Source organism: Mirounga leonina, unplaced genomic scaffold (assembly GCF_011800145.1).
Source record: "Mirounga leonina isolate KUSES-001 unplaced genomic scaffold, KU_Mleo_1.0 Mir_176, whole genome shotgun sequence".
Taxonomy (NCBI): domain Eukaryota; kingdom Metazoa; phylum Chordata; class Mammalia; order Carnivora; family Phocidae; genus Mirounga; species Mirounga leonina.
Window position 1 is genome coordinate 20877580 of NW_023270454.1, and position 24134 is coordinate 20901713.

At 33.1% G+C, this 24134-nt stretch overlaps 1 protein-coding gene across 1 annotated transcript in view; it reads right to left on the minus strand.

The window, feature by feature from the left end:
• The window catches only part of TLL1 (tolloid like 1), a 210150-nt gene that overhangs the window by 67042 nt on the left and 118974 nt on the right, over positions 1-24134 (minus strand). Inside the window, exons 8-9 of the mRNA XM_035022757.1 lie at positions 17557-17681; positions 7014-7129 (exon numbers count right to left, since the gene is read on the minus strand). Coding sequence (XP_034878648.1) covers positions 7014-7129; positions 17557-17681 — 241 coding nt within the window. The remainder of the gene's footprint in view (positions 1-7013; positions 7130-17556; positions 17682-24134) is intronic.

Genomic DNA, 24134 nt, shown 5'->3' on the forward strand with positions numbered 1-24134 from the left:
AAGGAAGGAAGGAAGGAAGGAAGGAAGGAAGGAAGGAAGGAAGGAAGGAAGGAAGGAAGAAAAAGAAAGAAAGAAAGTTCATATTTATAAACAAATATACACGACGAAAGTCTTTAAGCCCTCAGGCATAGTTCTGGTCTTTTTGGTTTGTTCCATTGATTCAGAAGCCTATTTTGACATACCACAGAATATGAATTACTGAAGCAGTTTAATGTTTTTCTATTACCTTACAGTGCAATCCACTTTCCTTCATTAATTATTTTCTAATTTGCCTTGGTTATTCCAACTCTTGTTATGTTATAAATCACCTCTGGAAAAATTGGGTCTGAGTATAAAACAAAAATCTACTGGAAATTTATTGGATTTACTTAAAACTATACATTAATTTGAGAAAAACTGACAATATATAATACATCCTAGCATATGATATGTTACATTCTGCTACATATGTTACTGTGTTTTAGTTCCACAATGAAGTCTTCAGTTTTCTAAAATCTATTACATCTTAATATATTTGTTTTTATTTGATCAACTTAAGTGTAATTTTTTAGTTCATTCTTCTGAATTTTTGAGAAGAGAAAACATATTCTCTATTACTAAAGAAAAATTTAATGATTAGCTCTGCCAAATGCAAGGTTTGTGGTGCTAGGCAGGTTACTCAATCCTTTCTTAAGTTCAATTTCTTCACATATAAAAGAGAGATAATTATAATCCTAAACTCAATGGAGTGTGAGCAGTTTAACACAGTGGCTGGCATAGTAAATACTCAACATTAATTTCTTATATTTATTGAATTGGAAAAAAGTCCTCCTAGTCCTAATTCATCAGGTTCATTAAATATACATACTGAATTCTAGTGTTACTAGCATTTATGAAATTTTTAGACAGATTGTTTCCATTTGATACTATTATTTGACAAAATAACAAATTTTATAATATTCAACTAACCTCATAATGCTGAACTAAAACACTTCCAATTTTATAAATTATATAGCTTGCTTTCATTTGATTAAATTTATATAACATCCATGTGTTTATATTCATATGTAAGGCAGTTGATAATTTTTTCACGTGTGTTGTGTAACATATGCTTATCAGAATTTTACTAGTTTAGTAAAATAAATGACGATAGAGAAAAAAATGAAGAGACTACACATTGTTATGCAATGCACTTGAAATACATTTTATTACATGGGAGAAATCTGAGATTTTAGAATTTGAAAAAACTGCCTTGAGAAATCATCTGCAAGCAGCATCATTTTATAATAACTTCTGTAAACTTATTTTATATGGTTATAACTTATTTAATTTTTAGTGTTCATTAAATAACTTTTGATATTTTCCATGTCCAGGATTCTACATTAAGAAATACTTCAAGTGAAAGTATTTCTTCAAGTTTTTATTTTTAACAAAGTTAAATATATAGCCATTTATATACAGTGAAATTACATTATTATGAATTCAAGTAAAAAAACTCACATTTTCAAACAGAAAAAATACTAGCAAAATATGTTAATTTAAAAAAATAACCTCAAGTATAAACTATAGGCAGGACAAAATGAGCCTTAATGGAAATCTGAGATGTGAGAAGAAATAACGACTAAAAATATTTGGTGAATCTTCAAACAAATGCTGTTGGGAAAGGAGACCCATGTACAAGAGAATGAAGTCAGACCTTTATCTTAAGCCATATACAAAAGTTAATTCAGCAATGAATTAAAGACCTAAATGTAAAACCCAAAGCTATAAAGCTAGAAGAAAGCATAGAGGAAAAGCTTCATGGTACTGGAACTGGCAATGATTTCTTGGATATGGCAGAAAAGCGCAGGCAAAAAAAAAAAGCAAAAATAGTTATGTGGTACTACATCAAACTAAAAAGCTTTTGCAAAGCAAACAATCAGCAGAGTAAAAAGGCAAGTACAAAAAAGAAGACAATATTTGCAAATCATATATCTCATGAGCGGTTAATAGCCATAATATGTAAAGAACTCCTATAACTCCACAAGAAAAAATAAAATAATCCAACTAAAAAATGGGCAAGACACTTAAAGATACATTTCTCCAAAGATGATATACAAATGCCAAGAAGCACATCAACATCACTAATCATCAGAGAAATGCAAATCAAATCCACAATGAGATATCACCTCTCACCCACTAGGATGGCAACTATCAAAACAACAACAACAACAAAAACCCACCAAAATACTACATATTGGTGAAGATGTGGGGAATTTGGAATCCTTCTACATTGCTGGTAGGATTGTAAAATAGTGCAACCACTATGGAAAACAATATGGAAGTTCTTCAAAAAATTAAAAACAGAACTACCAAATTATCCAGCAATCCCACTTCTTCAGAGTATGCATCCACAGGAATTAAAAGGACTGTCTTGAAGAGATATTTGCATACTCATGTTTGTAGTAGCACTATTCACAACAGCCAGAAGGTGGAAGCAACTCAAACGTCTATCAATGGATGAATGGATAAACAAATACGGTCTATACATAAAATGGAATATCATTCAGCCTTAAAAAGGAAGAAAATCCTGTCACATGCTAAAACATGGTTAAACCTTGAGACCATTACGTAAATGAAATAAACCAGTCACAAGATAACAAATGCTGTATGCTTCCACTTATGTGAGGCATCGAAAGTAATCAAATTCATAGAAACAGAAAGTACAATGGTGGTTCCCAGGGCCTAGGGGTAGGGAAAATGGACATGAATGGGTATGGAGTTTCAGTTTTGCAAAATGGAAAAGTTCTGGAGATCTGTTCCATAACAATGTGAATGTACTTAACACTATTGAAATGTACACTTAAAAATGGTTAAGACAGTAAATTGTACGTTTTTTACCACAATAAAAAAAATTGGTAAATATCTATGTATAGCTTAACAAATGTTAAGTGCAAAAACAATAATAATATCTCATTTGTGTCAGGATGAAACAAACTTGAAGAAAAATACTGAACAATAGCATATAAAATTAAGATAACATGTATTGTAATCTTTTTTTTAGAATCTTTTTATGGTTTGGGAGAAGGAAAGGACACCACTTAAATATGACTCCATTAAGAAGGCTGGTAGAAAAGGGGGTACCAAATAATAGAATATACATTTAAAACTTTCAAACCAATAGATAGAAAATAAGTGAAATGAGGGAAAATGAAACCGTAAATTCAATACATAAAAAGGCAAAAAAGTAGAACAAAAGAAACAAAGTGGGACATATAGAATGCAAACAAGAAATAATAATACACCAGAAGTCACAAAAAATGTAACTGTAATAAACACTAAAGACAAACTAACCACCATGAATTAAATAAAAAATAAAACCAAACTATTTGCTGTCTAAAAGGGACACACCTGGGACACAAGACCACAGAACAACTAAATGTCTGAAGCAAGATGAAGATATAACCAGGCAAGTATATTAATCAAAAGAATGTGTAGCCTTATTAATATCAGAAAAAAATAGAGTACCTAAATCACGACTAGAGACAAAGAAATACAGTATATAATAATAGTTTAATTATCAGAAAGATGTTATATTCTAAACATAATATATATAATAATATAGAATAAAAATATTTTAAATATATTTAAATATAAATATATACAATATTTATTTTTAAAATAAAGAGAAATTAATAAATCCACCAAATAGTGACAAATATTAACATACCAAAACAATAATTAGAGAATATATACACTTCACAATTAGAAAGACTAATGCATAGAGAACTTTGCACCCAGCTACTGCACAAAACACATTTTGTTTTCCTTTGTAAGATTTTGTTTGTTTATTTAGAGAGAGAGTGGAGGCAGGGCCAGAGGGAGAGGGAAAGAGAGAATCCTAAGCAGGTTCCACACCCAGCACATGGAGCAGGACATGGAGCTCGATCTCAAGACCCTGAGATCATGACCTGAGCCGAAATCAAGAGTTGGACATTTAACTGACTGAGCCACCCAGGTGTCCCAACTTGAAAGCAAAGATTATTCTTTATGAAGACCGGTCACTTCCAAGGTCATACTGCCAGCCTCAAAATATTTCAAAGACTGACATCTTACAGAGTACAGTCTCTCACCAGAAGTGACTGAAGGAGAAATTAACAAGAAAAGGATGATTGGGAGAAAAATGTATGTTTTCCAATAAGAAAATATATGTTACCAAAAAATATGTTGGTTGAGAAGAAATAATAAGAGACAAAGAAGATAATGAAAATTGAAAAACAGCAAAAATACTATATGTCAAGCTGGTGAAATTCAGATAAAGTATTTCTTAGAAGGAAATTTATAGCCTTAAAGGTTTGTATTAGAATTAATAAGTTAAACTGCCAACTAAAGAAGTAAAAAAGAACAGCAGAATAAACCCAAATTTAAAACATAAAGAAACTAATAAAGACGCAACAATGAAAAATGAGTTAATGTTGTTCATTGACCACTTAATTCAATTTATTTGTTCATCATAATACATAATATTAAGAAAAATAATTGTAAAAGATGATAGATGTGTTGGTTTCTTCCTATTTGTAACATCTTGGAAAATACAGTTTTATTGGTAATCAAACATACAAGAAAAGTGAATTAACTTTGAATACTGATGGTGTGGGTACTGCAATTGGATAAGAGGAACAATTTTTTCCTGTATTATCTTGCTCTTCTGAGTGGATTTTACTAATCTTGTCTAAAATTCTTCATATTCTATAATTTTAATTTCAAAATCACATATAGTTTTTATCAGCTTTTATATTTTGCTCTTCAGTACCTTTTTAAGAATGATTTTCATAAAATATTCTCAAAAAGCTTATTCAAAAATCCACACAGAAATTGATCAACACCTATAACTACCATACAAAGACTTTTAATTCTTAAATTAAAAATGACTGTATAAAGAATTACGTATGCATTCATGTATTCCAAGTCAGTTGAAACTTTTTATGGTTAAAAACTATTCATGTTACACAAATGTTTCATTCAGTTTTCATGTTGAATATTGTAACACCCTGGACAGCTCCACACCCATGACTCTCTTAACAACATTCAATTATCAGGAATATTAAACTTTCTTTAACCTCAATTGCATTCTCACAAAAACTCTAAGTATATTTGAGTCATTCCAGATGAATTAGTCATAAGCAAAGAACAAAAACTATTTAAAAGTAGCAAAAAAAAGATTAGTATCAATACAATCTTGGTCTGGAAAGACTTTTAAGGTTAGCATTCAAGACAGAATCCAAAAGTTAACAGATTCATTCATTTCCTTTCTTAATAATTTTAAAATCTTTAACCAACAAACCAAATATGCTAAAGGGAATTTTCTTCCTTTTCAATCCTTATTATGTTTAGTTCCATTTTCTTGCCTTAATGTGCCATGACTTCCACCAAAAAGAAACTGGTATTGTAGAAAGGAATACTTTCAGAGTTTTCCCAAGAATGATATTTGTAATAATTTTTGTAGATTTTCTTTCTAAGATTAAGAAGGTACCTATTCCCAGTTTTTTCAGGGTTTGTTGTTATTAAATCGGTAATAGATATTTTTTCTTGATTTAATTGACATATACATTTAATGGCGTTTGTGTCTACGTACGTGCATGTATATGCATCTACCTTTGATTTGGTTTGGGGATTTTACATCCATATTCAAGTGTTAGCTTGGATTATACTTTTCCTTTTTTATACTGTCCTTGTCAGGATTTCTATCAAGGTTTTCCTAGCCATATAAATAGGAGAGTGGATCTTCCTTTTTATTCCCTGGAAGAGTTTATATAAGATTATGCTTATTTCTTATTTGAATGTTGGCTAGAACTCACAAATTAAGCCATCTGAGCTTGGATTTTCATTGCTGAAAATTATCTAATAATCCAATTAAACAGTAGTTCATTTTCTTTAGTGGCTATAGGAGTAATCGAGTTGTTTTTTTTTTTCTTTTTCTTGAGTAAGAACTCAGTAATATTTTATAGGAATTTTCCCATTTCATCTACATTTTTTTAAAGATTTTTTAAATTTATTTATTAGAGAGAGAGAGAGCGCAAGAGAGGGTAGGGTTAGAGGGAGAAGCAGACTCCCCGCCGAGCAGGGAGCCCGATGTGGAACTCGATCCCGGGACTCCAGGATCATGACCCGAGCCGAAGGCAGTCGCTTAACCAACTGAGCCACCCAGGCGCCCTCATCTACATTTTTTAAGTTACTGGCATAATGTTGACAATATTCTTTTAATCTCATTTTTGTGTCTAGAGCATCAGTGGTTATAATAACCTTTTCATTTTGGTGATTAGATAATTGTGCTTTTCCTGTTATTCTTTTTCTCTCTTGATCTATTTACATCCATTTTCCTATACTTCTAAGTTTTTTCAAAGTACCATTTTGTTCATACTTTGTACCATGTTATTTTGATCTCCTTAGTTCATCTTTTATTTATTACTTCCTCCATTATGTACCTTTCCATTTATTTTACTATAACTTTAATAGCCACTCAATAAGAATATCTAACTCGTTAGTTTAGGGCATTTTTTATTTGCTAATGTGAGCATTTAAGTTGTGAATTTCCTTCTAAGTACTGCTCTCATTGCATCTTACAGGCTTGATATTCAGTATTTTTGTTACATTATAGCTGAAAATAATTTCTAATCTATAACTGAAAATAATTTCTATCTAAATCTGTAATTGTTTCTTAGCTAAACTGGATATTTTATGTATATTTCTTAACTGAAATGTGTGGGATTTTCTGGTTATCTATGTGATACTTATTTTTAACTTAATTTCATTATGCCTGAGAACATAATCTGCATTATTTCAAGCTTCTTAGAGCATTGACTATTTCTTTTTAAATTACATTTTTCAAAAAATTCCCAGAGCTTGAGCAATTTTCATTATAAATTTTCTGAGATTTTTAGTCTTGTATTTGAAGAATCAAATAAGAATAAAAAATAAAGCAAATTATATTTAAAAGAAGATGAATCTCTGTATTTATATGACACTAAATGAGAACTCTCGATGATAGAAACTACCTTCTCCCCTGGGGTCACTGAAACTCTCCAGATGCAGTGGGTATAAGAAGGGTAGCCATTTGGAAATCCTGGAGACGAAAGGTTGCCATTGGATTCTTGTAGGGTTTCTCCACATGCTAAAGGAAAAAAAAAAGATACATATATTTGATATTTTAAAGAGATGACTTACCCATATTTCCTTAAAAAGATAAGATCATTCTTTAATTTTTCTGAAAGACATCATAAATAAAGCCCTGAGGCTTTTGGTGTTAGAGGAAAATATATATTTGTGTTCTATAAAAGACTTTTCCTTTCCAAGTAAATTCACCTTATGTCTCCATTACCACAATTTTAACATACTTAATGGTATCATTAGGGCTAACCATAAAACAAGACTATGAGATAAATAATCTGGCATTCATAAAGTTCTTCCTCATGGAGACTTCTCTCATTCATTCCCAAAGAGTTAGTAGGTGACCTATACTCATATTCAAGCCAGTGGATATCTGGTTGATGTGGCTAGGGGATAACATGAGACATAAATAATATTTTTCAATGTAAAGTGAGGCTAAGTTTCATAGCAAATATCACATCAAAGTCCAAAAACAGAAATCTTAATAATTAGAATACAGTCAATTAAGGTCGTACCAAAATGTCATACACAGTGAAAATTTTTCTCAAAATAAGCTGAAAAAAATTGAAAGGTTAAAAACATAAAGGAAGATTAAAATTTTCCAAGATGTGGACATTTACTTACTCTATTATTTATGTTGATCCTAAGTAGAAATTACAGGAAAAGCAATTGTGTTTTCCTCTTACTAAGGCTGTCTAATTTCTTAGAAGTAATTATCAGTCATCTAAAATAGCAAATTATCAGTTGCACAGCCTCAAGATCTGTGTGATTAATATCTCTAGGGTCATTTCACACAGAGTGTGATTAGCTCATTGGTTTAGCCAAGGTTAGTGGTCAGAACCATTCTATAATGGGTTTTCCTGTTGCTTTTGTAAGACATAGCATGTGACACATGAACCTAGGCTGCTTTAAGTATCCTGAATTCAAGAATAATTCTTCCACTTCAGCCTGTCATCTTTATAACCTTCATTCAGTAATTAAAAAAAAAAAAGACAAAACAGTACTTTCCCTCTGAAGGAGACTGAAATCAGACTGCAATATTATCATATTATAGAGTCATAGCTACCAGCAGGTGAACTCTCGTCTCATCAAATCCTCCATAAATAATAAATGGTTTTGCATATCTTAAGTTAAATGAAGAAAGAAAGATGATGACTTTGAAAACAAAATGGAGGGTGCCTGGGTGGCACGTTAAGCATCTGCCTTCGGCTCAGGTCATGATCCCAGGGTCCTGGAATCGAGCCCCACATCGGGCTCCCTGCTCTGCGGGAAGCCTGCTTCTCCCTCTCCCACTCCTCCTGTTTGTGTTTCCTCTCTTGCTGTGTGTCTCTCTCTGTCAAATAAATAAATAAAATCTTAAAAAAAAAAAGAAAACAAAATGGAGCTGTAAAAAGTCTGATATGATATATATATTTATTTGAAAACACAGATACTAAGTTTGCACAACAAAATACATTTCAAGTAGAAGTAAGCAGTGTTTATTCTGTTTAATAGGCAGATAAAAGCAACTTCAGAACAAAATGAAAATGCTCAAGGTCAAAAATACATAATTCAGCATTTTCCATGAAACATCTAAGGGCTCTTGATAAATATAACATTATAAGAACCCTTAAAAAAATGAAAATTTATTAAGATTTTATTAATGCAAACAGTGTGCTTCTAAGAGGATCAGTTCAGATGCTATATAATCATTTGGGAGTTGAGTGTGTTTCAATGAAAAATACTGCAATTCATAGCTAAAAATAAATTATTTAATGATTGAAAAGTACACTAAGCCACATAGAATGTTGTTACGGTATTTACTAAAGTGAAATTAAAACAAATATATTTAATCCACAGATGTACACAAACAATACTGTTCTGATAAAGATAAAATGGAAAACTCTATAAAATGAAAAATACAGAATCAGCATATAATTCAAATATTAAATAAATCTATTATATAGCATTTGCTTATAATGCTTATAATCATTTGTGCATTTACCTCAGTAAGTGTGGTTGTCCCAGGCTACCTGACCCTTACTACAAAAGATATTTCAACACTTTCCCCAGACATAGGTTGATTAATGCTCAGATATACAAAGCAAAGTTTATTATTAAAAGAACTAAAGGAAAATCAGCAAGAAAAAAGTGGCACTATGAAGTTAAAATGCATAGGCTATTCATTTACTCAGCAAAGTCCATGGTGAGAAAACACAAGTTTTAATCATGGCATTATCACTTACTAATTATGTCATACAAGTAAGTCTCAAAAGCTTCAGCTTCAGTTTTCTCTTGTTAAATGGCCATCTTATTAACATATACTTAATAAAGTTGCTTTGTAGGAATAAAATGTTATTATGCCCTGAATCTTCTTTTTAACCCTTAGATACCTCTTCCATAGGTAGGGAGACTGTGGTCTAAAGTGTTTGAATATGTCTTTGAACTACAAAACTTAGTCATATGTAGGAGAAAAAAGATAAAAAAATATACAGAGGACAGTTATTGTTATCACTGCCCTAATAAAAATTACTCTAAAACTAAATATAATTCAGAAATTAAACTTCTATCTCTGTAGGCAGATGACACAATCTTACACGTATAAAACTGTAAACATTCCGCACACACATAAAACTGTTAGAACTAATAAACAAATTCAGCAAAGTGGCAGGATACAAAATTAACAAAAAATCAGTTGCTTTTCTATACATCAGCAAAAAATATTTCAAAAGGAAATTAAGAAAACAATCCCATTCATAATAGCATCAAGAAAGGATAAAATACTTGGCAATAAACTTAACCAAAGAGGTAAAGGACTTGTACACTGAAAACTAAAAACATTGATGAAAGAAATTGAAGATGACACAAAGCAATGGAATGATGAGCTGTGTTCATGACTGGAAGAGTTAATACTATTAAAATATCTATATTACCCAAAGCAATCCACAGATTCAACATAATTTCGATCAAAATCTCAGTGGCATTTCTTGCAGAAAGAAAAAAAAATACTGAAATTCACATAAAACCGCATACCAGAAATAGCCAAAACATTCTGGAAAAAAAAAAAACAACAACGAAGCTGGCTCCCACTTGCTAACTTCAAAACATATTACAAAGCTACAGTATTCAAAACAGTATGATATTGGCATACGACAGACATATAGACCAAGAGAAGAGAAGAGAGAGCCCCAAAATAAACTCATGTATATATGGTCAAATGATCTTCAACAAGGGTGCCAAGACTACTCATTAGGGAAAGCATAGTCTCTCCAGCAAATGGTGTCAGAAAAACTAGATATACACATACAAAAGAATGAAATTGGACCCTTATCTTACACCATACACAAAAATCAACATAAAATGGATTAAAGACTTAAATGTAAGACCCTAAACTGTAAAACTTCTAGAAGAAAACAGGTCAGAAACTTTGTAACAGTAGTCCTGGCAATGATTTCTTGGATATGACACCAAAAGCACAGGAAATAAAAGCAAAAATGGGCAGGTGGGACTATGTCAGCTAAAAAAGCTTCTGTACAGCAAAGGAAACAATCAAGACAGTGAAAGGCAACCTTCTGACTGGGAAAATATCTGCAAATCATACATCTCATGAGGGATTAGTATTCAGAATATATAAGGAACTCATACAAATCAATAGTAAAAAACAAAATAACTGAATTTAAAAAATGGGCAAAGAAAAAGAAATGGGCAAAGAAGACACACAAATGGCCAATAGGTATATGAAAAAAAAAATGTTTTACATCATTAATCATCAGGGAAATGAAAATCAAAGCCACTATATCACCTCACACCTGTCAGTATGTATCAACATACTGTATCAACAAACAAACAAACAAACAAAAAATAAGAAGTGTTGGCAAGGAAATGGAGAAACTGCAGCCTTTGTGCGCTGTTGGTAGGAATATAAAATGGTGCAGCCACTATGGAAAACAGTGTGGGATTTCCTCAAAAATTGTAAACATAGTTCCCAAATGATCCAACAATCCCACTTCTGGGTGTTTATTCAAAAAAATTGAAAACAGGATCTGGAAGAGATATTTGTGCTCCCATTTTCATTGCAGCATTATTCATATCAGTCAAGAGACAGAAACATCCTAAACATCCATCAGTGGATGAATGGATAAAGAAACTGTGGTATATACATAAAATAGAATATTATTCGGCCTTAAAACAGAAGGAAGTCTGGCATATGCTACAACCCAGATAAACCCAGAGGACATGATGCTGAGTGAGATTAGCCAGGTACAGAAAGACAAATACTGCATGATTCCACTTACATGAGATTTCTAAAGTAGTCAAATTCATAGAAGTGGAAAGTGGAATGCTGCTTGCCGGGGGCTGGGGGAGAGGGAAATGAAGAGCTGCGGCTCAGTGGGTATAGAGTTTTAGTCATGCAAGACAAAGAAGTTCTAGAGATCTGCTGTATACCAATGTGCATAGAGTTAACAGTACTGTACTGTGCACTTACAAATTTGCTAATAGGGTAGATGTCATATTATGTGATTTTTTGCCAAAACAAAATATAACAATAATAAAGCAGTTGAAATTCTAAGTCCTTTATCATATGATCAATCTCACTTATGAATTAGGTAATTCACATATACCTTCATTCTTCCAGAATAGAAAATTGTATAATTGTACAAAAATTATACAAGAATTTGCAAGAATTTAAATTGTATAACTGCTACTTGGATTGTGTCTTGTTCAGCAATTATTACAAACTCTTGACCTTTTAATAACATTAAGTTTATAGCTGTCTGCATGTCCATCTACAGTTACTTTCTCACCAAATGTCTGTAATATCCACCCAATACCAACAACTGAGAACTTTCCTTTCTCAATATTCTATAGGAGCACATTTATGATCTTACCAAGGCTAAGGAAAACAGATAGAGATGAACAATAATTTCTATTTGATAAATCTCTTCCCAAAGGATCTTGACAAATTCTAGATTAGGGGAAGAAATAAAACTGTATCTAATCAACTTAATACTACCTAATTAACTTATATTTATACCCCTTAAACTTTTAAATATAGTAAATAAAATACAGGTTTAAATGATTTTTTTTAAGATTTTATTTATTTATTTGACAGAGAGAGACATAGCGAGAGAGGGAACACAAGCAGGGGGACTGGGAGAGGGAGAAGCAGGCTTTCCACTGAGCAGAGCCCGACGCGGGGCTCGATCCCAGGACTCTGGGATCATGACCTGAACTGAAGGCAGACGCTTAACGACTGAGCCACCCAGGCACCCCTAAAATGATTTTAAAAATATAAAATAAAATGTAAAATGATTTTAAGATAAGGAAATGTTAAAAAAGAATCCTAAATCATCTGAGAGATAATGTGAGATTAACAATGAAATATTTTAAAATACATTTCAATAGCAACTGCCTAGCCAAGTCTGAATCATCCTTTAAAATGAAGCATAAGCACCTACTCCAAGGAGCCTGCCTCCCGCAGTGTGCAGCCCAGGTTAGGCATCTCTCGCAGAACTGCTGTAGCATCCTTTAAGGAGGAAATTTACTTCCTAAGTGATATTGTCTAAGGGATGCCCCAGAGGCTCAGCTATTCCTGTGTGTAGTCTGTGCTTCCTTTTCTGTGGCCATAATATCTGTCACGGTGCCTTCCACGTGTTAACGGTGACTCATTCATTCATACAGCAACTATTTATTGAGCACTTAATTTACATCAGATTCAGAATACCATGAGGGAAAACCCAACTCCAATCCCACAAAAGCTTACATACTCCAGTGTGGGAAATGCCAAATGAACGATGATTATAGGATTAAGACACAAAGACCAGGATCAAATGAAGCATTTACCATGGTGGAGTCCTGGGAGATGAGGAAGTCTTTAAGTAAGAGGTGACGTAGGAGCTGAATCCTAAATATGAGCTAGGATTTAACCAGGCTGGCTGGAGGCAGAGGCAGAAGGCAAGCATACTGTGGTGCCAGGAGCTAAACAAAGTGGAGGTGAAAAACTAGCCTGTAGGGGTAATACCTAGAGAAAAGACTCAGGGAAGACACAAGAAAAATATTTTGAAATCACATAATGGAAAGAAGATTAGCCTTTATCCTAAAAATAAGCAAAGTAAGATTTGCATTTTTAAAGCCACTTAACAGCAGCTTGGCCAGAGAACTAAAGAGATGTAAGAATAGGGACAAGAAGTGAATTAGGAGGCATTTCAACAATCCAGACAAAAGATGAGGCTCCCCAGACTCTAGGGGATTCACTGCAAGAATGCAAGATTCCAAGAAGGCAGCAGGACTGACTAGCTGGAGAAAGTAATGGAGGAATGAGGTGAGACTACCCTTCATAATTCTGGCTTGGGCTACCAGATGAGCTATGTCTGGTACCATCCATTGAACTAGGGGATGTTTACAGGGAAATGAAGAAAGGGGTCCATGAATAAGTGGGAAAAAATAGCTAAATTATTATTTTTTGCACGCGGGCAATATTTTGGCCAAGAACTGTATATATACAAGAACATATATAAAGTATATTCTCTCTGGAATCTCAGAAAATTATACCAGGAACCAAGAGATTAATGCTTAAGTAACTAAGAAGAACCTTATTTCAATTTTAAAGGTAAAGTTAATGAAACAAGTGTTTAAAGGGAGGTAAAGTTTCTAGTATTCAGACTCCATGCATGCTGAAATTGGCCTTCCATCCTTAAAGTGTCCACACAAATGGGCATCCATGGACAGGGATATTCCGCACACATAGTGTATGTGTACTAGCATTGAAAACTTTTAAATTTGTGAATATAGACTGTACATGTGTTGATGTGTGAATACACATGCACTTTTATGTAACAAGGAAGATTCTAATCCTCAGAAGGCCCTTTATTTTTAGAGATTTTATTTTGTATTTCCCCTAATTTTATTATGTTACTTGATGTATTTATTGGGGAAAATTTACTGGAGAATATTAGGATTGATGGTTGATGAAGTATTAAGTAAGCAAAAAGTTCATGGGACTACAGAAAAACAAATTTAAGAGAAAATGCAACTAAAGACCAGTGATTGTACCAGGAGAAGAGTTAAACTAAGCAGTTTAGAAATCAAAATGAAAGTAATCCTTAGATTAGATCAAATAGAAAAAAAATACATTTAAAAAATGAGTCACAAGAAAAACAAGGCCCTCAAAGAGAGAGAACAGTAGTACCCATTACTGATTTATGAAGAGAAAAATATCCACTGCAACTCAGACAGCCTAGAGAAAATCTCCTTCAAGAGCAAACTGTTAATTACTGGCATAAAGGGACAATAGAGACCATAATGATGACCTATTCTCTGCCTTAGCTTGGGGGAGAATCTTGATTATAATGGCAGGTACGTAAAGTACCATTAGCGGGTGTCCTTTTAGATGCCTTAATGCTAGAAAGACCTGGAAGCTGTGGGAAGGACACAGGACTGGCCTTTGGGCAGCACTGTCCAGAAACCTATTCGATCCCAGGGTTGGGCAGCTCTCCCTTTATTTCCCTTCCTTCTCCTTTCCGGGATGTGGTCTGGTGATGGATGATGGGGTCTTATGTCAGAAGAGTGCCAAGGCTGTAAAGGATCATATTCTTCCTCTACATTAACAGTGCATAAGGAGATCTTTCTTGCCTGCTTCTAAAAGAACAAAAAATGGCAATGAAAATAATTCTAAACTAAAAGAAACTTATCTTCATTCCATCACCTTAAAAACACAACTTTAGTCCTATATGGAGCTTTTTCATGATTAGTATGCACCAATTATACAATGAGTAATTCAGGTTTCCCATACAAATCTAATTTATATATTTGGCATATATAAGTAGATATATATAATAATGGATTACAAGTTGTTTACCAGCTAGAAAGTCTCATAAAAAATAGTTTATACTGTTTTAAGGGAATTAAAAATGCATACATTTTAATGCTGTTCATCTTCTGATAGATAAAAATGCATTTCCTATATTATTAATGGAAAGGCAATAATATTTGCAGTCTACCTACTATTACCTGCCTATTAGAAACCTGCCCTCTTGGACTCAGGGCCCCACTTATCATGGACCATAAAAGCTATAACCTTAAATATTTAAGTGTGAACCAGGTCGGTATTCCTTTCAAGATTAAACTCTTAAGGAATAACCCTATAAAATGCAGATCCAAAACAGCTTTGAGGGTAAACTGATAAGAAATAAAGAGTTGGAGTAATGTAGCCAAATACCTCGGACTGGCTCTATTCATCAGCAATTTCTAACAAAAGAAAACAATAAGACAAACTCCAAAGGACTATGCAGTTTTATAACTCTCTCCTTTCTGTATTAAAGCCAAGACACAACCAGATTTCATTTTATAAACTCCTACACTCTTCCTAGATGATTCTCAAATAAGTCATCTTATTTACACTTCTATGTACAGTTATCAATCTTCCACATTACTCCATTAATATTCTTGGAGCTACTGGTGAACTTACTGTTATCAGTGTAACTTAAGTTTATTTGCCCTACATTTCTACCTATATCATTCATTAGTGCTCTCCATTATAAAGAAATGAAGAATGTTAAATTCATAACCATATACAAGGCTCAAGCTTGGCTTCACACACACACACACACACACACACACACACACACACACAGGCCGAGACGGAGAGAGAAAGAAACAGAAAGAGCAAGAGACAAAAAAAAAAAAAAAAGAGAGAGAAAGGGAGGGACTTGTTTGGTGAGTATTAAAAAGTCCAAGATAGAAAATAAGTCATTCTTAAAGATTCTGTGAACTAAAAGTTTACATATTCTTATTTTAAAATACATATTTATATGTCTTAGCTCTCTCTTACTTACCATGCAAATAAATAAGCAACTTTCTCATACTGCTTTAGAAACACAAGATATCTTTCTCATTGATGATGGTACCTTCATGAATGTGGTTTTACTGTATTAACAAACCAATGTACACATTATTACTATATTTCAAGTAAGAAAATAGCTTGTTTATGTGTTTGCATAAATAAACTCTCAAGTGAAAACTATATGTATCTTCCCACTGGTAACTTAAATATTTAAGAGCTATAGGCTGAAAATTATAGTGTCATAAGTTTGATTACTTTTCTGATTCCTACTGACTGACTTTCCTACAATTCAGTGTTCTAAATGCATTTTTAGTGTGCTTTTTAAGTGATATATATATATAAGTATATATATATAAAAGTATATATATACATATATATATGCATACAAACACATGCACACATACACACACACATGTATTTAGAGAGACAAACAAAATATTTTTCCATGTGAACTGTTTACTTAGTTGCTATTAACACACAATCTTCCCCCAAATCTTCTACTTTCAAAGTTAGAAAGTATCATATGGACTATGGACTCTGAGAAACAAACTGAGGGTTGTAGAGGGGAGGGGGGTGGAGGGATAGGTTAGCCTGGTGATGGGTATTAAAGAGGGTGCGTACTGAATGGGGCACTGGGTGTTATACACAAACAATGAACCATGGAACACTACATCAAAAACAAATGATGTAATGTATGATGATTAACATAACATAATAAAAAAAGGTATCATACGTCCAATACTACCAGAGATTAGCCAAGGATCACTCATTTCTTTTGTCATAGTGGTGCCATTTACTTACAAATACATCTTAAAAATATACCACACATACATGTATAATTTACATATATACATGAACAAAAATTTGGGGAAGAGCTGTGCTAACCAAAGTGAAAAACCTATTTCTTTGATATATGTTATTTCAAAGGATTTTGACTATGCAGGAGTTGCATAGAGTATGCAGCGTTTCCAATTTGAAAGCAGATTCTTTTTTCTTTTTTGGACCAATAAGTCACTGGTGTTCTCTTGGAACAGTCTTATTAAGAACTTCCCTTAATCTCTTTTTCATAACTTTAACCAGTAGCAAAACATATGGTAACTCACTAGCAACACGGTTAGAACTCCTTTTTTGCAACAATGTTATAAATTCCAACTAATAACATTTTAATTTATATATCATTAATGGTGGTACTTGAAAGAAGAAGATCATTCAGTCCTCATTGCTGAAGTTGAAATAAGGGATATTCTTTTTATGTTGGCAAGAAAACTCAACATTTGACTATAAAATCCTGCAACTATTTAATGACAACTACCAAACAATCGTGCTTTTTGCTCTTTTACTTGTTAAGTTAAAAGAAAAAAAAAATACTATCCCTGTTAGGAAAACATACTATCGCCGCTTAAATTTGATTTCTAGCAATTTGTTTTTAATTATATCAATGGGTGTTCCAGAGTTCTCTCATTTCATTTTACGATTACTTGACTTTGAACTGAAAACGTCACTTGCCAGCATGGAGAGACACAAGTAAACAGTTCAGGGAATTGTGGCTTATTCATCTGGAACAACACAGTCAGGCACAATTACGGCTCTGTTTTTGTATGGTGCAATACCTGGACATCTATACAGCTTTCTTGCCTGTGCAATATCTCCTTTGCTTAAACGGGTTCGTTGACCAATTGCAGGACGTATGCCGTTATCATCACGAGAGGGGAGAATAGTATCCAGAAACATCCCCCTGAAAAAAGTCAGAAGCAAGCCACACATAAGTCACCAAATTAAGGCACATACATTCCTTACAAGTATAAGTATATATAATTATCTCTTTTCAGACTCACGTCAGTTAAAGGGAAAATACATCAGTGTTGAGCTTCAAATAGTGTGCCAGACTTTCAAAACATGTTTATCAAGGTAGGAAAAAGAAGTTGTGTTAAATTGTATACCTAGCAAAAGTCAATGAAATAATTTTAAAAATCTAGAATCCTATATAGTCCCCCACCAAATATACCATGACTTTTTTTTAGGCTTTTAAGCAAATCTAAGAACCACTTGGATTAGTAAATTGTAAAACAATTTTCCCTCATAGAAGTCTATATTTTAAGGACAACCTACAATACATATTTTTGAGGTTACTAAAATTGTAAAAGCCAAAAAATGTTATTTTTTTAGTTAACTTATTAATTTAACCTATGTATTCTTAGAAGTCCAAGTATTACAGTATGTTAAAAGAACAGGAAAAAAAACAGAGTATCAAATTTTAGAAAGAACATTTTAAGCAAAATAGTTTTTTTGATACACACACATTTAGAGACACAAAGAGAATAAAATTTTCATGGTAAAATTAAGAAGAAAAAAACTAGCAATGGCAAAGCCCTAATAATACTAAGCTAGACATACCAAGTTGTGAGATATCCAAATTTGTGATACTATCTTTCTCAATCTTCAAAACTAAAAATTCTGAATATAATGCACTAAAGACGTAGTCTTAATTTTGCAATGAATATCAACATTTATATCTCTAAAGGAAGAACTGAACTTAAAAGTTAAATGGACTGGGAAACTATTCCAGTGGTAAGAAGGATGAGGATTTCAAAAAAAAATAGAAGCTTTCTATAAAAGTATTTGAAATTAAGAAATACAATTGTTAAAAAAATATATTTTAAATTAGGATGAAAGGCATGATACTCCTTTCCAAAATTTTAATGAATAAATTGTATTTAGACTACAGGTTAAAAGAACATTTCGTCTCTATCCTTTCCTTTAGGAAATATTTCCTAAGCACTGTTGTAGGTCTGGATTTATAGCCATTAATAAAAGAAACACTATGATTCTCACATTTTAATGTAGGGCAAGAGACATTAAACAAAAGATTGAGTACTGAGAGAGTGACAGGTCCTATGGAGAAAAAGAAGTGAAGATGGACATTGATTATCCAGTGATGGGGTAGTTTTTAAATAGAGTGATCAAAGAAAAAACTCACTTGGAAGTTGACATTTTGGCCAAACATGAAGGAAGTGAGAGTGAGGGCACTGTGAGTAAATGGGAGTAGAAACTTCCAGAAAGAAAGAACAGGAAATTCAACTGCTCAGAGATGGGAGGATCCTTAAAGTGTTTGAGTGTCACACAGAGAATGTGACTTTTAGTCTAAGGAAAACTGTTACCATCTAGAAGATGGTAAACAGAGGAATGACATGATTTATGAGTGCTTTATGACTAACCTCTCTGGCTCCTAGGTAAGGGTAGTGATCTTTATAGATAAAACTTGGATAACACAAATAAAAAATGGAACTCTTTACAATACTAAGTATCTACAGAACTCCACATGCATATTGCTTGAGATAAAGGGAGGGAGGGGAACTGATGATGACTTATGGGAGTAGACCAGCAAAAGTGAGAGGTTGCTCATAATAAGATGCAACTCTAGCTAGGTCAATGCACTGAAGGAGAAGTTGAGCTATGAAGTAGGGTAGTATTGAGAAAAGCCATTCTTCAACTATACTTCATGAATCAACAGATATTTTAAGCAGGTAAGTCCAAATTAATGAAGGGTTACCATTTCTGCAGTACTTCAGTACCAACAAAATATTCATTATTTTCTAGGGGCGCCTGGGTAGCTCAGTTGTTAAGCGTCTGCCTTCGGCTCAGGTCGTGACACTTCAGCTCAGGTCGTTATCCCAGGGTCCTGGGATCGAGTCCCACATCGGGCTCCCTGCTCTGCGGGAAGCCTGCTTCTCCCTCTCCCACTCCCCCTGCTTGTGTTCCCTCTCTCGCTGCCTCTCTCTGTCAAATAAATAAATAAATCTTTAAAAAATATTCATTGTTTTCTAATTCTAAAATCAGATTTGTAAACTTTAAAAGGTTCACTTTTTCCAGTTTTTAAAACAGTTTGATTTAAAAAGGTCAAGGACATCTTGACATAGATATATTCAAACTCAGACAATAGAATGATGAATTTTGACTCCTCTCTGCTGAGGTACCTTCTCTTCCATTCAGAAGGGAGTAAGTCACACTTTGTTTTGTTCTTCCTTTGTGGTCAAGAAGTTAACAATTCTCTCCCTCCACTTCCAGGCCTGTTAAGCAATACAGGTTCTTCCTGAATATCCTCAGTGAAGTACTATCAATAGTCCAGAGACAGATTACAAAGGGCTTCACTTACTAATCTTCATTTGTTCCACCTACATTAGAAGAGTGAATTAGCTACGCTTCCTTAAGAAACTTTGTAAAATTTTGCAATTCCTTCATTAAAGAAAAATAAGCAATGCCAGTTAGCAAGCCTCTACATTACAAATTACCCATGCATATAAAGACCACATATATCTAGTTCTATTCTTCCTAAAAGTAAGTACCTAAATCTGCTGATGGGCTACATCCACGAAGACAACTGAAACTTTTTATAGACTCCCTGGGTTCAGAAGAAAATATAAAATTTCAAATACTTGCATTAACAGAATGAAGAACAAAAACCACATGTGCATCTAATTAATGCAGAAAAAGCATTTGACAAAATTCAAAGACCTTTCATGATAAAAACTTTCAACACGGGCGCCTGGGTGGCTCAGTTGGTTAAGTGGCTGCCTTCGGCTCAGGTCATGATCCTGGAGTCCCTGGATCGAGTCCTGCATCGGGCTCCCTGCTCGGCGAGGAGCCTGCTTCTCCCTCTAACCCTACCCCCTCTCATGTACTCTCTCTCTCTCTCTCTCTCATTCTCACTCTCTCAAATAAATAAATAAATCTTTAGGAAAAAAAAAAAAACTTTCAACACACTAGGAATAGAAGGAAACTGTCTCCACATAATAAAGAACATAAATGAAAAGCCTACAGCAAACAACATACCCAGTGCTGAAAAACTGAAAGTTTTTCATCTAAGATCAAGAACAAGGCAGAAATGCCTGCTCTCACTGTTTCTATTCGACATAGTACTGAAAGTTGTAGCCAGAGCAATTAGGCAAGAAAAAGAAGTAAAAGACATCTAAATAGGAAAGAGAGAATTAAAACCATCTCTCTTTGCAGATCATGTAATCCTAAATGTAGAAAACCCTGAAGAGTCCACAAAAAAAAAAAAAAAAAAAAAAAAGTGAGAACTAATAAAAAAACTTAGCAAAGTTGTGGAATAAAAATCAACACACACAAAATCAGTTGTGGTTTCATACAATAGCAATGAACAATCTGAAAAGGAAATTAAGAAAAACAATTCCATTTAAAATAGCATTAAAAAGAATAAAGTACTTAGGAATAAACCCAACCAAAAAAGTGAAAGATTTGTACACTAAAAACTACAAAACATTGCTCAAAGAAATTAGAGAAGACATAAATGGAAAGACATTCCATTTTTTATGGATTAAACAACTTAGTTTGTTAAGATGTCCACACTACTTAAAATGATCTACAGACCAGCCACAATCTCTATCAAAATCCCAATGGCATTTATTGCAGAAATTTAAAAAGTCCTAAAATTCATATGGAATCTCACAGAACCTCAAATAGCCAAAAAACTATGAAAAAGAACAAAGCTGAGGACTCACACATCCTGATTTCAAAACACCTTACTGAGCTTAAGTAATCAAAACAGTGTGATACTGGCTTAAAGATAGACCTAGAGACCAATGGAATAGAATAGGAATCTCAGAAATAAACCCTAGTGAATATAGTAAATCATCTTCAACAAGAGTGCCAAAACCACTCAATGGGAAAAGAAACAATCTATTCAACAAATGATGTTGGGAAAACTGAATATCCATGTGCAAAAGAATGAAGTTAGACAATTATTTAAGCTATGTACAAAAATTAACTCAAAACAGTTTAAGACCTGAACACAAACCCCAAAACTATAAAACTCTTACATGAAAACATAGTGGAAAAGCTTCACACATTGGATCTGGCAATGATTTCTTGGATATGACACCAAAGCACAATTAACAAAAGCAAAAATAGGTAAGTGGAACTACATCAAAATAAAAAGCTACTATGCAGCAAAGATAAAAAAAAAAGAAAATATTTGCAAATAACATATGTAAGAAGGAGACAGAATATATACAGAAATACTACAATTCAACAACAAAAAAATTAAATAACCTGACTTTAAAATGGGCAAAAGAATTAAATAGACATTTCTCCAAAGATGATACACAAATGGCCAGAAAGCACATGAAAAGATGTTCAACATCATTAATCAGAGAATGCAAATCAAAACCACAATATAACATCATGTCATATCCAGTAGGATGGCTACTATTTAAAAAAAAAAAAAGGAAAAAAATAAATAGAAAATAATACATGTTGGTAAGGATATGGAATAATTGGAACCCTTGTGCACTGCTGTGGGATTTTGAAATGGCGCAGCTACTACAGAAAACATCATGGAGTTTCTTCAAAAAATTAAAAATAGAACTACCATATGGTCTGGCAATCCCACTTCTGGGTATCTATGCAAAATAATTGAAAACAGGGTCTGGGAAAGATATTTGCATACCCATATTCATAGCAGCACTATACACAAGAGCCAACAAATGGAAGCAACTCAAATGCCCATCAGTGGATGAATGGATAAACAAAATATGGTCTATACCTACAATGGTATATTATTCAGCCTTAAAACAGAAGGAAATCCTGGGTCACACACTGCAACATGCATAAACCTTGACAACACTGTGCTAAGTGAAATAAGCCAGGCACAAAAAGACAAATACTGTATGGTTCTATTTAAAGAGGTATCTAAAATATCTAAATCCAAATTCACAGAAACACAAAGTAGAATAGTAGTTACCAGGGGCTGCCAAGAGGGGAAAATGGGGCACTGTTGTTTAATGGGCATGGGCATAGGGTTTCAGTTTTGCAAGATGAAAACGTTGTGAATATCTGTTTCACAATCATGTGAATATACTTAACATTACTAAACTGTACACTGAGAAATAGTTAAGATTATAAATTTTATATTGTGTGTTTTTAACCACACAGGCACATAGACACACAAAACTTCAAATACTTGGGAGGTGGTGGCTAAGAACTGTGCCAAATATTTTATCTCCTGGAATTCAGTTATTTAAATATATGTATGAGTTAATAAGCATCCTCTTTAAAGATCAAAACAATAAAATAATGTTGGTTGGATCAACTCTTCTAACAGGTAGGTATAGTTACTTTCACTCTAAGAATAGAAGTTCATTAGGAAAACCGAATAGGATAATTTTGAAACAATAAGACAAAATAATAAATAGGTCAAGGCTGCTTAGCATGCAGCACCATGGTGTGGGGGGTGGGGATGATGGACTGCAGGTAGTAAGAGCAGAATGATTTATGAAAAAGAGGAAAGGAAAAAATTTAAACATGTAAAAGAAATACAGAGTAAGGGGAAATATATATTTTAAATTTTGGTGTATATTCATCATCTATCAAAGACAGAAAGAATGAATGATTTTCTCTACTTTCCACTACCTCCTCTGTTCCAAAGAATCAAAAGTCAGTTTAGTTCTAAATAATTCTAGTAGTATATGAGAGGCGCCTTGGCTGAACTGGGACCCAAATCCCATTTGTTACATTTCTACAGAAAACTCAATTCCAAGCACTGACCTAAACATAAAGTTTTATAGCTCTTTGAGATTAATTTCAGGCCAAATTTATGGATGTATTTCTACCAAAACTTAAATTCAATTCCAGAAACAGTAAGTATTTGGGTGGTTATTATATTTAAGCAAATATATATGCACTTCAGTAGAAAATAATTATTAAATATCATTAATAATTATATTAAAATACAATTAACACTCAATTTTTTAAATAATACAGTTTTGTCTTTCAAAAAGCATAATTGAAAAATGTATCCAAGTATTAAGAGTTCTTTGAGACATTTTTCTTTACTTTTTATCAGGAAATTTTTTAGGGGACACCTGGCAGTCTCAGTCAGTAGAGCATGTGACTCTCCATCTCAGGGTTGTAGGTTCAAGCCCCACTGTGGGTGTAGAGATTACTTAAAAAAATAATGAAATCATTTTTAAAAAATGTTTTAAAAAGGGGGGGGTATTAATTTGAATCTTTTTTATCTTCTTTCCACCCCTGCCTTTAGAAACAGATGTTTGATGAATTGTGAAATGGACATAAGTGGGCAAAAAGAATGAGTTGGAATGGACAAGAGGGTAAAATAGGCATAAAAATGGAAAGGGGATGACTTCAATGGTTTGACAGATCCAAATTCCTT